The sequence below is a fragment of the Pundamilia nyererei genome, unplaced genomic scaffold (genome assembly GCF_000239375.1).
Source record: "Pundamilia nyererei isolate P.nyererei 1_Seehausen unplaced genomic scaffold, PunNye1.0 scaffold00002, whole genome shotgun sequence".
NCBI classification, from domain to species: domain Eukaryota; kingdom Metazoa; phylum Chordata; class Actinopteri; order Cichliformes; family Cichlidae; genus Pundamilia; species Pundamilia nyererei.
Genome location: NW_005187403.1, coordinates 8,520,516 through 8,534,366, shown reverse-complemented (window position 1 = coordinate 8,534,366; position 13,851 = coordinate 8,520,516). Strand labels below are relative to the sequence as shown.

Below are 13,851 nucleotides of genomic sequence, written 5' to 3'. Positions count from 1 at the left end.
GTTTTTTTTGCACTAATAAAGTTGTGGAGTTGTAAAGTATTTCGTCTAGTGTCAATTATATCGTCAGTTATATCGTTATCGCAAATTTTCAAATGTTTTCGTGATAAATATTTTTGGTCAAATTGCCCTGCTCTACAGTTGTAGGACAGTTGTTCAAGTATTTCCTGTCACCCAAAGACTTGTTCTTTGTAACACATGTGGTGTCTGAAGGGAGCATCTTTAAATTTGACAGTACAATATATATTGGATTGAAATTTGCAGTGAACAACTTGTTGACAAGGATTTTAGAGCCCATCTCCTGCATTGCTTCTGAGGTGCAGTTAAATTTATTTGTACAACAATTTCAGTAAATAACTGTTGTTGTCCCTGCCTCAAAGACATTTCTGACAATGTTCAGAGGTCAGATAGAAGGGAAAAACAAAACTCAAGTGAATGTCCACAATAGATGGTGGACAGGGGATATTTGCTTCAAAGAAAGAATAGCAGTAGTGGTTTCAAAATAATTGCATTTACCGTAGATAAAGTTTCCGCTACACAAAATGTGTTTTTATGTGGTTAATTATACCTTTGCAGAAGCATTGCAATCTTTGTTGAGTCTAGCTGGAAAGTATAAAATTACTTTTAGCACTTAAATAAATGAATTTCCATTTGTAGCCGTTTCGTGTTGGTTAACACAGTTCACCATATGGGTATTGTGGAATACTTACTTGGCTTCATTATTTATTGATATATTGAAAGCACAATTCGCACCAAAATGTGTTGGTCTTTTGGTTCTTGGTAGGTTTTAGGTTATGAAACTCCTATACATGTGGTAAAGAGACGCATTAAAATAAAACCCTGACCCCTGGCACCCACACTAAGGGAATCTGGTGACCTTGTTTCATTATGATGTCGGAGGCATTTTTGCTGCCATGGTTTGGGTTTCTTCGTCCCTCAGTGTGAATGGTCATTGTAATTCAGTGGAAGAGTTGATGAAACATTTCTGTAGGGAGCCGTGGACCGATCCAGAGAGGATGTGATATCACTAAAGTGTTTCGATCATATGCTGTCAGCGGGTCTTGAACCAACCGAAGATTTTGGGACATGTGTTTGATGCTCTCTCCACCATCAAACACCATCAAAATGTCACACGAGTGAATCTCTTCTGGAGATAATGCAGTTTCAGGGACTTGTAAAATTGTTTCTAAGTGACTTAATGGCTGTTTTGGTTTCACACTTTGCTTACATGCCCTACTGGCTTACTTGGAGTGCATTAACTGATATTAATAATATATAATATTTATATTATATTAACTTGTATATTGTTTACTCATGTGTATTATTCCTGTGAACATTTATCTTTATTTACATGGGTATTTTGTAAACCAGTATTACATGTAGAATATCTCAGTTACAGTGTGCTGTGTTGTATAGTTATTGGTTTGGTCTATATTGGCAGATTAACACTAAATATTTACAAAGGTTGTGAATTAACATTGTTTATTCTTGAGGTTTGGTTTTTCCTTGGGTGACTTCTGTACTAAGGTGGATATTTCATTTCCTCTTTTTAGAATCAGAAGGCACTGGGAAGAGGCGCAAAGAAAAATTTCCATACTAGATGACATTACATCGCAATGTCCGATCGTTTGGGGCAAATAACCAAGTCCAAGGATGGAAAAAGCAAGTATTCCTCACTCAGCCTATTTGATAAGTACAAGGGAAAATCAATAGAAACTCAGAAAAACACAGGTAAGGCTCATTTTGTTTCTCCACTCGATACTTTTTCTTCATCTGTTATCTAGTTTAAGCCCCTTTACTAATGTTGGTCCTACTTCTTTATCTACATGTTTTGCCTCCCAGTAGTTCCGCGACATGGCTTGCAGAGTCTTGGTAAAGTGGCCACAGCCCGGCGTATGCCCCCACCAGCTCATCTGCCGAGCTTGAAGTCTGAAAACAAAGGAAACGATCCCAACGTGATTATAGTGCCCAAAGACGGTACAGGATGGGCGAACAAGCAGGAACAACCCGATCAAAAGAAGTAGGGCGTGTTTTATAGACCCGCTTTCTCCGATTTAAAAAAATAAAAATATGTCAAGTAAATTAATTATGCTATAATGTTTTATATTCAGACACCCTTTTTAGTTGATTACAGTGTCTGAAATGGAAATGTCCTTCCTGAAGTATCAACATTGACATTAAACTCACATATTTTTCAGGGATCAGTGTCAGGATAAAATAAGTTAAAGCTTTGATCTTGATAGAAGTCAGCTGTTCACTAGGAAGAAAGAGAAGCAGTTTAGAGGCTTTTGAGGGTTGATTTCTCACAGTTGTCTTTTTATTTTTCGTAGTTCTGTTGCATCAACACCACAGCTGCCGGAGTTGCAGCCGCCGCTGCCTTTGCAGAAATCTGTCTCCAATCTTCAGAAGTCCTCACCGGTAGCCAACCAGGAGGTGTGTATGAGTATACGTATGCTTATAAATCTGCTTCAGTCATATATTTATTGCAGATTTTCATTAACACATTGATTGTGTTTAAGTGTTTTCGGTTATTTGCTAATTGAGAGCTACTCGTATACAAATGAGTGTCTAGTGGATATTCTAATGAAGACTAATAATGGTAGAAGAGCAAAGAATTATACCTTCTTTATGGAGGAAAGCTCACACTACCAAGTTGAACAAGAAAGGTTGTGAATATTTAAGATAATTTCTCATTTGTGCCTCAAAGGTAGAGAAACTTCCATTAGGTCTGTGGGGATGGTGACTTTGGTTTCTTAATTTTCACAGAACACAAACACAAGTGGACCAAAGCAATGGGCCCAGCTAAATGGAAAGGCAGTAGAGCAAGATGGTGAGTCATTCATTAATTCAGAATAAAGTCTATTTAAAATGAAATGTCACGCAGTTAGTGTTCAGTATGCTGTTCAGATTTCAAACCCCAGTTGAGAAAATGGCTTTCTGTTTGCTCAGCTCAGACAAGCATCTCTCTTTATGAGGTGTCTTTCAATGTCTACATCAGGTTCAAGGGCCTCAAACCGACTTCAGCCCTTCTCTCACGAGGAATTTCCCACACTGAAGGCAGCTGGAGAACAGGACAGGGCTGGCAAGGAAAGAAGCGGCTTCGATCCGTCGTATGGGCCCGGACCAAGCCTCCGCCCCCAGAGTAACTTATGTTTTGTGTATCACCTTCTTTAAAAATTGGCAGTCTCACAGATAAGGTAACACCTCTTGGAAGGCAAAGCTTTAAACTGGCAGACATTACTTTATTTAAGAAATACAGGAAAGAGGGCTGTTTTTTTTATTTCTTTTTTTCTTTTTGGTTCCTCTAACCTGCATTTCATGCTTCTTGATGTCATTTACTTGCATAGTTTCCAAGCAAGTTGTCTTTCAGAGCAGAAATCTGACAACTTTCTTACTAACGACTCCTGGCTCACACCACCCACCCTCACATTTGGCCATGATCTGTCTATGCAGGCTGGGAACTCGATTAAATATTTCTGATTAAAAAAAGTATGGAACTAATTCACTTGCAATTAGTTCTTGAAATTACCGCATTGAGATGAGATGAAACAACATGGTCAGTGGATGTGTTTTTAATTTATAGTCATTGCTTGTTTTCAATGAAAGTTGTTACCTATTGCTATTTGAAATTCAGTGCAGTTCCTAATTTCACAGGGCTTTAGACATTTTATTAGTTTAGCTTGGTCTGGTCCTCTAATTTTTTTCCCCCTTTTCCTTTTTTACTTCTAGATGTGACAAGCTGGAGGGAAGGTGGTGGCAGGAACCTTCAGCCCTCATCCCTGACCCTCAGCCTGCCAGCAGATCCTGAGGGTAAGGCCACTGCCCTGGCTGAGACTGGCACCCCTCCAGCCTCGTCTCACCCCTCCTCCGCCACAGTCACCACCTCATCTAGTACGGTGACGGCTCCGTCACCAGGCCCTGACCCCAAGGAGCTTTCCCTGCGACCTGCTCAGCCTGTCCGCAGAACAGCCGTCCCTACTGCATTGCAGTACCAGCTTCATCACACTTCAACTGCTGTCTACCATGACATGTTGCCTGCCTTTGTAAGTACTGTATGACTCATAACATTACAGGTGATTGTGGAAGAAAACAACATGGCCTACTTTTAGATACAATCTAAAACCGAGTGTTTGGCATTTGCATGCCTGATATGATCGTCCCGTGTGGTGCTGCTGTTTTCAGATGTGCTCTAAAGAGACACGTGAAGCTACGGGTACAGACCATGTTCCCACCACCGTAGCAGCCCCCGCCCGTTTTGACAGCAAACCTACTTTTAGGCAGAGCTATGCTAAACCTGAGCTTGTAAAGTAAGTTCATTTTAAATATCCAAGTAGTTATCCATTTTTCAGCAGTTTGACATAGAGATCTGGGATACTTGGCAGTTGTTAATTTGCCATAATCTCATTGCAGTGGTGACGTAAGGAGAGAGAATCGCTTTGTCCGTGCTGCGCCTCGACTTTCTTCGCAGCCTATCCGTAGACCTACCGACAGACCAGTTCGCCCAGCCATTATTAATCCAGAGGATTTGAAGGATCTGGATGAGCTTGACAATGATTGTGAAGATGGATGGGCTGGTCAGTATATCTTAGACATGTGTAATGGTCCCAGACACTTTCTCACTGTGAGATTCTTCTATAGCTTGTGAATATCTTTCACCATTATATTTTTATGTGTGGAATGCTGTATTTATCACTTTCTAGTATTCATTGTTGGCCATAGACTTATACATGATCAGTCTGTTAATTTATCTTACAGAAGGTGATGAGTATTTCCCATCATTTTTGACCATTTTAACAAAAAATATATTTCACGGTAGATTTCACTGTGACTGCAAGCGTTAAATTGCAGTCACAGTGATCTTTTTCCTTTGGGAGAGGGTCACAATCTCATTAGTGGCCATTAAAATTTCTTATATGGAAGAAAAACCCTGGGGATGCATGATATGTCTGTGGCTTATAAGTAAGAAAATAAATGTTAATGTTACTTTATTGAATGTGTAACATGATCAAGAGATTCCAGTTAAAGGCTTGGAGTGGTGCTTTCTCTTTATCTCGTCATATCCTCAATGGTGCAGCCTGTGTACTTTAGGGTAATGCTAATCTTCCTCACACACACTGCGAACGGTTATGTGTATATTTCCCAAAGCAAAGCCACAGAGGACGCAATCAGATGGGCTTTGTATGTACTATGAAAACCAAATACCAGCTCGGTATAATTTGGCAATTGCTGATGAGATCCAGTTCCAACTGTGGCTTTTTAATAACAGTTTTCTGGTTGACTGTTGTTAAATAAATGGGATGTCGGCCTACCTGTTTAGAGCAAGTCAAGTGACTTATTCACCACAGTCTGACAGATAAATGGGGAAAAAAGAGTTGCTTTAAACTGTGATTCTAAAGAACAGGGTGACTGTTCTTCACAATACAAATACGACCCAGGAGAACAAACTGTTTGTCTGCTCAACCTCACAGCTAGTGTTACCTCACTCTATAAATACAGCCAGGACAGTATAGTTTAGACCTCACCCTGATTCACCACTGTGACTGACTGTTTTGTTTTCCCCCTGCCCACAGGACTTCATGAGGAGGTTGATTATAGTGAGAAGCTCAAATTTAGTGATGATGACGAAGAACACTCTTCCAGTGACAAAAACAAGATCTGGTGAGAGCGTGTCCCTAAAGGCTGCTTATTACTCTAAACACTCCAATTTTGTCTTTATTTAAAAATGTTTCTGGCTTTATTTTTCTTCATAGGGCTGACTGGGAGAGGGAGAGAGATAACCAGCGGGACTGCCATTCCTCCCTTAGCTCGGGGGAGGCATCTTACCCACAAGAGGGTCCAGAAGAGAGTTACTCTTTCCAGCATCACCACCACGAGCCTCCCAGGAAGACCAACGGCAAATATCTCTCCACAGACACCCAGGTAACCATGCACAGGGCAGTGTTTTTCCATTTCAGCCCTCTTTTGAGATTACTTACCTAAGATCAAATTATTATGATGATCACAGTCAAAACACACCATTTTCTTTAATTCCTTTGTGACTGTGGAACGTTAGAGACACCACTGTAGAGCATATGAATAGCTGTCTGCCTTTACATACCCTGAAGTGAGTCTGTCATTGCGAGTTAGGAGATATGACCTTGCGGTAACCATAGTGATATGTCTAAGCACTTTTCATTTGCCAAGTCCGTTTGGTGTTTGTTAGTTGCAATTCATTGTAGAAAATTTGTCAAACCACTTATTTAAAATAAGCTAAAGATTCCACAATATTAAAATAAATTAAATAAATTACAATAAAAACAAAGCTTTTATCTGTTCCCAGGGTAATTGTTTATTTTAGCAAGAGAATACTATAGGATATGCAATTTAAGAAACAGGACAAGTGTCCTACGGGTAACAGCGAGTTTGAGTAGCAACTAATCTGGGAGAAATAGTTGCTAGTCCTTTCCCCCCCCCCAAAATAAATTTAGAGTGAAATAAAATCTAATGGACCTCCTTAAAAAAAAAAAAAAAGTAAGGGATAATCCTCATCACTCAAGTTCCTCCCCTTTAACTCCTTTAGGTCCAACAGAGAAACCAAGGAGACCCACTTGCTGACCAGGATGATCACCAGCGGCAGTCTCAGGCACCAGCTAGGGCCAAGTATGTGTCGCCTGAGCTGTCTGAGGCTGTTGAGAGAGCCCGAAGACGGCGGGAGGAGGAAGAGAGGCGTGCTCGTGAGGAACGTCTGGCAGCATGTGCTGAAAAGCTCAAAAAACTGGATGAAAAATTTGGGAAGACTGAAAGGCAGACATCAAGGACGGATGACAGCCAGAAGGAGGTAGAGGGAAAAGAAGTTCCACTGTCCCCAAGTCGGGAACAGAGTCGAAGCCACCATGATAACTGGCACTACAGCACAAAAGGTAAAAAGAGTCCTTAGTCCTTTTTATTTTATATAAAATATAGTTTTAAAAATGCACAAATGCAACTATTCAAGCGTGTTTTATCACGATTTCCAGATGGAAGTGAGTGTCCCTCGGACATTTCCCCTGGCCATAGTTACCGTGAAGAGTCTGGCTTCTCTACCTACCGTGGCAGTGAAGACGATGGCCCAGAGCCCTCCTCACCATCAGGAGACTACAGTGGGCGTCAGCCAATCAAACCAGTGCCACCCCGCTTTCAGAAGCAACCACAACACCACCAGCAGCAGGTGAGCACCAGCTGATGCCAATAGCTTCAACTCCAAATTAAGGAGAATTCTGGTTTCATTGCACTGTTCTTAATAATGTGGCCCATGGTCATATTAACATTGCACTGTCCACCTTGTTTGTAGAGATTTAGGAAATGAGGAGCTGCACTAAAACATCTATAAATAATGTAACAAATGTGTGACAGTAGCCTATGGTGTATATTCGGGTGAAAACCATAAACTCCCCGCAGCTTTACAGAGGCACAAATTAGCCATCTGGAACTTCTAGTGTTACTGCATTCAGGATCTCTTACAGATGGCTTACTTGCTGACCTTATTATGCGGCATTAGGCCACTAATACACCTGGGCAGCCCAGGCAAGTACAGCTTGTGTGTTGGAACTGGTCACCTTCATAAAGAACAGCCTCTTTGATATTGACCATGATGGGGTTGTGCTAGAGAAGTGAAACTAGGATATTTAGAACGTTAGGTCTAATTTCTTGAGAAGAGAATCTCCAGCATCTTCTTGGTTCATTCTAAAATATATGAGAATAAATGTACTTTGATTTTTTTGTTATGAATGCTAAATGGGGAACAATATCCTGCTGACTTTGTTAGCTTAGCCTGGAAATGTCTTCAATTAGTTTCTCATTTTACACAAAACAGACAGTGTCAATTTTGCCCATTTGTTGAATGTCTATTGTGTGGATTTTAAAGGAACAAATGTTCAAGATGCAGCATTGGCAGCAGTCAGGTCACCCTAATCCATCAGGGTCAAGCCACACTCAGCGGGGCTACTACCCTCCACATGTCCTCGGTTTTGATCCGCGCTGGATGATGATGCCACCTTTCATGGATCCCCGCATGACACAGGGACGGTCTCCTGTTGACTACTACCCTGGTAATTACTAAATCCTTATATACTTATATGTATTAAATTTAAACAAATAACAGGTGGTTTGGCCAGACACATTTGTTTCGGTATAAACAAACTATACAGTCAATAACGGAAGGACAGACACACCTGAAATCATGTTTAACATGATTAATATGTGATTGATTGATTTTCAGCAGGAATGATAAAACCTATGATGCACCAAGATCACTTGAACAGTCCCGGTTCTGATGAGGGATGCCATCCAAACTTGCCTCAGGAGAGACGAGCGCCTTCCACTGAGCCTTACCCAGTGTGGAATCAAGATGGCTATCCCTTGCGTAGCTTTACTCCACCTTACCAGAGACAGCGTGAAAGCTCGGAAAGCGGACATCCCGATGACAGGTAAGTTTATTTTGTTCGAATTCTGCAGTCCTTAAATTAAGGCATGAGGCCCTCTTGTGTTTTAATCTGTGAAACTGAGCATTTTAATAATTCCTTCCTCAACGCTGTAAAGTCCATGTTGTTGTTTTTTTTAATGGAATCTATGTTGTTAAGGGCATGAGGCTCTGTTAATGGGCCTCTGTCTGTTTTTTTCATTCCTAATCTTTTTTTATTTTATTTTTTTTATGTCTCCTCGTATCCACAGAGGTGATATGGCCTCTTCCCAACAGGACTCCTATGAAGAGAGGGCCAGTGATTGTTTGTCCCACACTCAAGATGATCTTCCCCATCACAGTTATCAGAGCAGAGGTTCAGACAGAGAACAACATGACCAAGGCTTGCTCACCACCGCTCAGAACCTCTCTCAGAATTATTCAGATAGTGAATACCCAAAGCAAGAGTCGAGAGACAAGCATCTGAAAGATGGCCTTGAATCCCACGACGAGGCCTTAGATGGCTCCACAGACAACTGGAAAAGAGATGGTAGCCAGAAACAAGACGGAGGGGTTAACAGTGCCCAAAACCAGTGGTCTGAAGCCAGTTCCAGTTCAAGTAGTGTCAACCAGCCATCTGAGGCTAGTGGACGCACCTTGATACGCAGAACTGGTCCCATCAAGAAACCAGTTCTTAAGGCTCTCAAAGTGGAAGACAAGGAGAATGAAAAGCCTAAACCTGAGCCTGAGGAGAAGCCTGTCCCCTACCGCCTGGAGAAAGAAGTCCTTACTAACGTTTATGACTTGAAGAAAGACAACCAGCCTGCCAACAATAGGCGTTCTGCATCACCTGTGGTTGAAAAACAACCTGAAGAGAGGCAGCGCCAGTCTCCAGCTCCCAGTAAAATGGACAGACCTTTGAGCACCCACAGCGATGACTCTCCCAAGGAGAACACTTGGAGCAGTGCTAAAAGCCAGTCACTTAGAGACAGTCAGGAGAACCGAGAACCCCAGGCACCACGGCGCAATAACTGGATCTTTATTGATGAAGAACAGGCCTTTGGTGCAGTGAGGGGGACGGGTAGAGGCCGCAGTCGAGGCTTCCGGGAATTTAACTCCAGAGGTGGAATCCGCGGTGGCCGCGGTGGAGATAATCTCAGAGGTGTTTATAACAACAATAACAACAGCAGTGGCAGCAGCACTCAGCGAGCAGGCAGAGGTCGAGCACCACCCAGGGATCTAATCAAGGTCGAGGAGTTTCAGAGGGGCAAACCCCGTAGGCGAAATGTCAGTGAAACATTGAGTGAAGCCTCAGAGTATGAGGAACTTCCCAAGAGGCGTCGCCAGAAAGGATCTGAAAATGGAGAAGGCTATACAGAGTCTGGGGATGTCCGTAAAGCTGATAGAGACTCTTGGAGATCCAACAAGGTGTACACAGATGATCAGACTGCCCCAGATTCCAGAGAAAAGACCAAGGTCACCAGAGGCTTTGGAAATCGGGTGCTGCCTCCACGACTGAACACCACTGGTAGTTACAGTCGAAGCTTTGGAGGATCTAGAGATATTTCTACATGGAGGGGCCGTGGGCCTCAATTTAGTGGCAGCAGTAGCGGCTTGATGCAAGAAAATGGTTATGGTCCTGGAGCAGAGACTGCTTACTCCCGCAGACCCCCAGTTGAGCGTGACGCTCTCAAGTACACTCCTAAATTTACTGGCTCCTTCATGGAAAATGGAACAGAGGAGCGTGAAGGAGAATACTACTTTGACAGCGAGAACCCTGACAGACAGATTTTAAGGAGAAGGCGTCCTCCACGTCAAGACAAGCCTCCGCGCTTCCGTCGTCTACGACAAGAGCGTGAACCTGGCTCAAATCAGTGGACAAGTGATGAGTTCATAAACGGAGACTTTGCAAATCCCTGGCCAGGTCATTCTAAAAGCACTGGTGATGATAACTGGCCCAGTGGCCACTACTCTGGACGTCCTAGCCAGCATGGCCAGACAGAGGAATGGGAGACGGGTTCAGACAACAGCGACTTTGGTGACTGGAGAGAGAAACGGAGTGGAGGTGGAGGCATTGCTACACAGGGCCATGGCGATATTCCCTCAGACTCTGGCCAGGAGCCAGGCTCCAGTGAGAAGAGGGAGCTTTCTAAGAGAAGCTTCTCTAGTCAGAGACCATTGGTGGAACGGCAGAACAGGAAAGGAGAACCATCACTGCTGGACGCAAGCAAGATGGTGCGTGCACCTGATAATCCCCCCACCTCCTCATCGAACAGGAGTGACAGCTGGCAGAACGGAGGCACTTCTTGTAAAAGGTGAGGCAAATAACTTACTGACCCCAGTCGTCTGTTATAGCTACTTAGAAACCAACAACACTTTGTTATTTGTATGATGATGACTATAATTTTGATTACAAGGACACCATTTTCAGTTACTCAATTTGGTTTATTTTGGAAAAAACACACAATTTAAGCACTTTTTCTATGTCCTGTTCACAGCAGGAGTCCAGATGAGTCAGGCTCTGTATACAGCATAGAGCAGCTACCAGAAGAGAGGGAGCCCATTGAGCCCGCTGGGAAGAAATTAGACAAGGAGCTGAAGCCAGGACCTGTCAAAACAGACATCACTGAACCACTGTCCCCATATGAGCTCAGCAGCTACCCAAGTGAGTCCAGCTTTCTTTCACATCTTTATGGAATGCATAGGGAATGCACTCTGATGGAAACAAAGTGTTGGCAATAGTGTATTTTTAGTGTTAAAAATACTGTAAACACATTTGCTTTCATTCATTCCTCTAATCCCCTTGAATCTTGTTTGTGTTATGTGATTTTGTTTTTCTTAACATGTGTGGAATCAGACTAACTTGTTTAAAAATTAAGTTGCACAGCTGCAGAACAGCAACTCCAAGGTGAAGTTCATGTCTGTTAATATAGATTGAGAACTAAACACTCAGATAACGTGTTAGAGGTGTGAGGCCTACAAATAGTACTCTAATGTGCTCTTGTCCCCTGACAAGCTGAAAAGTTGGTAAATAACTTTTTATGGCAGTGTCCCCACAGCAGTAGGACAATCCTGTTTGCACGCAACCCAGCTAACGTGGCTAACATGATGATTAACTTTGATGCCCACAGGCCAAAGCTATGGGGATAATTTAATGCTGAGGGATAACCATGGGTGGTGGAAACAGATTTGCAAGCGATAAAGAAGTTCTGGTGTGGGCTACTTTCTTTCTTTTTTTTTTTATCTCACTTCAGTGCAAGCTAAACCCAGCTGGCTTCCTGTTTGCAATTGACGTCTGTTCTTTTTTCTCTCACTCTCTGTGCTCACATATGCTATATTTTATATACACATTTCTACCCCTCAGCTGTAAAAGGCGCCATTACCATGCTGGTGTAGGGGGTGAGGACACAAGTTTCTGAAAGCGATAACTTGAGAACAAGGAAACACAGGATTTTGAAATTGATACCATAGGTGTGTCTCGTAAAGCAAAAAAAAGCTTGAGTCTTGGTGACCTCCTTTTTTGTTTTCAGACAGCAGAATAACTGATTTTTTTTTTCTAGGTGCAGTGAGAATACCATTAATAATTTTTAAATAGTAAAATTAATTGAAAGGTCTCATATTTTAGGTTTAAACTGGGAGAAAGTCTTTAGCAGCTTTACATTTTAGGTGGGGTAATTTAATTCAGGGTAAAATGTATTAATGGAGCATTTTACACAGGTACAGATGCGATTCAGCACTGCAGCTTTTACTTGAGCACTCTTGATTTTTCCTCTGACAAAAACTTTGTTTTGTAGTTGAAGGAGACGCAGGGGGACCAGGTTCAAATGCAGATGGATACCAGGATGCCTTGTCCAAAAAGCAAAGACGGCCACAGGAAGATGACAGGAGGAGGAAAGAACAAGGGGCAGCTGTAAGTTTAACATACACCAAATTCTAAATACTCAAAAAATATTATTAGTTTGCTTGTTTTTTTTTAAATAAAAATGGCCCTCTAAAATGTGTTTAATTCGGAAAGTAATTTTTATGACACTGTTGGCCCAATATGTGAACTGCAGTCCTATAAGTGCCCTATTGCTCCCTTTATGAGTCCTGCAGTGGTTGGTTGTTAATGCTCTTTAGTACTCAGTCACCAATCAGTGAGCAGTTGCCAGATGTTTTCAGGAAAGTCACTGTCTACTATGCAAAATACTGCTGACCATGGCAATCTCCCTGTGAATTCACAAGGAGGTTTTTGGGCAAGCTGATTTTTTGCCACATATTTTACCTGGCAGCAGCCAGTTAAAGCTACTTCACACCCCACTGAGAAATATACCTTTTTCCCCAGGCGTCTGGTCGCCAAGGGTTAGCTGACCGATGTGATCTTATCTACTTAGAATGGTATAATACAGTCTTGACAGGGTTTACTTGAGCAAATCAGTTCAGCAATTCGCTAAACCCTTGCTTGTAAATTGGCTCGCCTCCCGCTTTCAAACAACTTTGCTAAAAAATGCTACAAACTAATCGTCACATTCATGCATTGTTGGAGTTGGAGAAAGCTGCAAGCTTACTTAATTGTTAAGTGATACAGCAATGACCTTCTGATAATACTGTTTGAGTCCAAGCTCCTTTTGCATTGGCAAAGCCTTCTTGTCTTTCCAGCTTGCTGCAGCACTGCTCATTTGTTTCTCTACAAGATGTAAGTCCTAAAAAGTGATTCAGTTGTCAACCCCTCTATCATGACCTTCTGGTAGTTGACTTAAATCACACAGCAACTTCATGTTTAATGTTGTTTTATTTAAGATGCTCTGTTGGCTGCCATGCTGTCAGTTTTTGTTGCGTCTTTTCCTCCATATAATTGTCTCTGCCTGACTGACTGCTGAACATGTGCTAAATTTGAGAATCATTCAACCCTTACTTTAACATGTCCAAACAAAACAAACGGGCACAAATACATGGCAGTGTTACTCTTTTTGTATTACACAGATGATACCTAGTTTAGTAAGTGCTGGTTGTGATGCCTGGACACTGATCTCTGGGAATGTGGCTGCACTGATCCCTTAATTACACTCACTTAATTTAGGGCTGTGCGATATGACCAAAATCTCATATCCCGATATAAGAATTCTATCATCCGATAACATTATAAATCACAAAAATGTAACATTTTCTGTAAATTCTGTGAATCTCGGGCAGCTCATCTTGCTGGAAGTGTTTCCAGCTGCGCGTCGTGTAGCTGGAGTCGAGTGTTTTAACAGATGCATGAAACGATACATTTTTAGACATAAGTTGTAATGCCCGTTTTCTTTGAGTATTTATTACACGGCGTGCTGTGGGTTGCTTGTTCTAACGTTTGAGTCTAAGGTTTATTTTTTAGCACCTGGTGGCTCTTTTTTTACTTCTCATCCGTAAATAATCTGCTCTTTCACGTGATTCAGTTTATTTTGAAAAGTCTCAACAGG

The 13,851-nt window shown here is 42.0% G+C and overlaps 1 protein-coding gene across 1 annotated transcript in view; it reads left to right on the top strand.

Moving 5' to 3' along the window:
• Positions 1-1,555: 1,555 nt before the first annotated feature.
• prrc2b (proline-rich coiled-coil 2B) overlaps positions 1,556-13,851 on the top strand; it is a 21,122-nt gene continuing 8,826 nt past the window's right edge. The window contains exons 1-17 of the mRNA XM_013909610.1: positions 1,556-1,728; positions 1,843-2,017; positions 2,328-2,430; positions 2,764-2,827; positions 2,996-3,139; positions 3,727-4,040; positions 4,180-4,304; positions 4,408-4,571; positions 5,568-5,655; positions 5,748-5,916; positions 6,557-6,896; positions 6,993-7,183; positions 7,880-8,063; positions 8,234-8,441; positions 8,686-10,728; positions 10,912-11,078; positions 12,208-12,323. Coding sequence (XP_013765064.1) covers positions 1,614-1,728; positions 1,843-2,017; positions 2,328-2,430; positions 2,764-2,827; positions 2,996-3,139; positions 3,727-4,040; positions 4,180-4,304; positions 4,408-4,571; positions 5,568-5,655; positions 5,748-5,916; positions 6,557-6,896; positions 6,993-7,183; positions 7,880-8,063; positions 8,234-8,441; positions 8,686-10,728; positions 10,912-11,078; positions 12,208-12,323 — 4,710 coding nt within the window. The 5' untranslated portion in view covers positions 1,556-1,613. The remainder of the gene's footprint in view (positions 1,729-1,842; positions 2,018-2,327; positions 2,431-2,763; positions 2,828-2,995; positions 3,140-3,726; positions 4,041-4,179; positions 4,305-4,407; positions 4,572-5,567; positions 5,656-5,747; positions 5,917-6,556; positions 6,897-6,992; positions 7,184-7,879; positions 8,064-8,233; positions 8,442-8,685; positions 10,729-10,911; positions 11,079-12,207; positions 12,324-13,851) is intronic.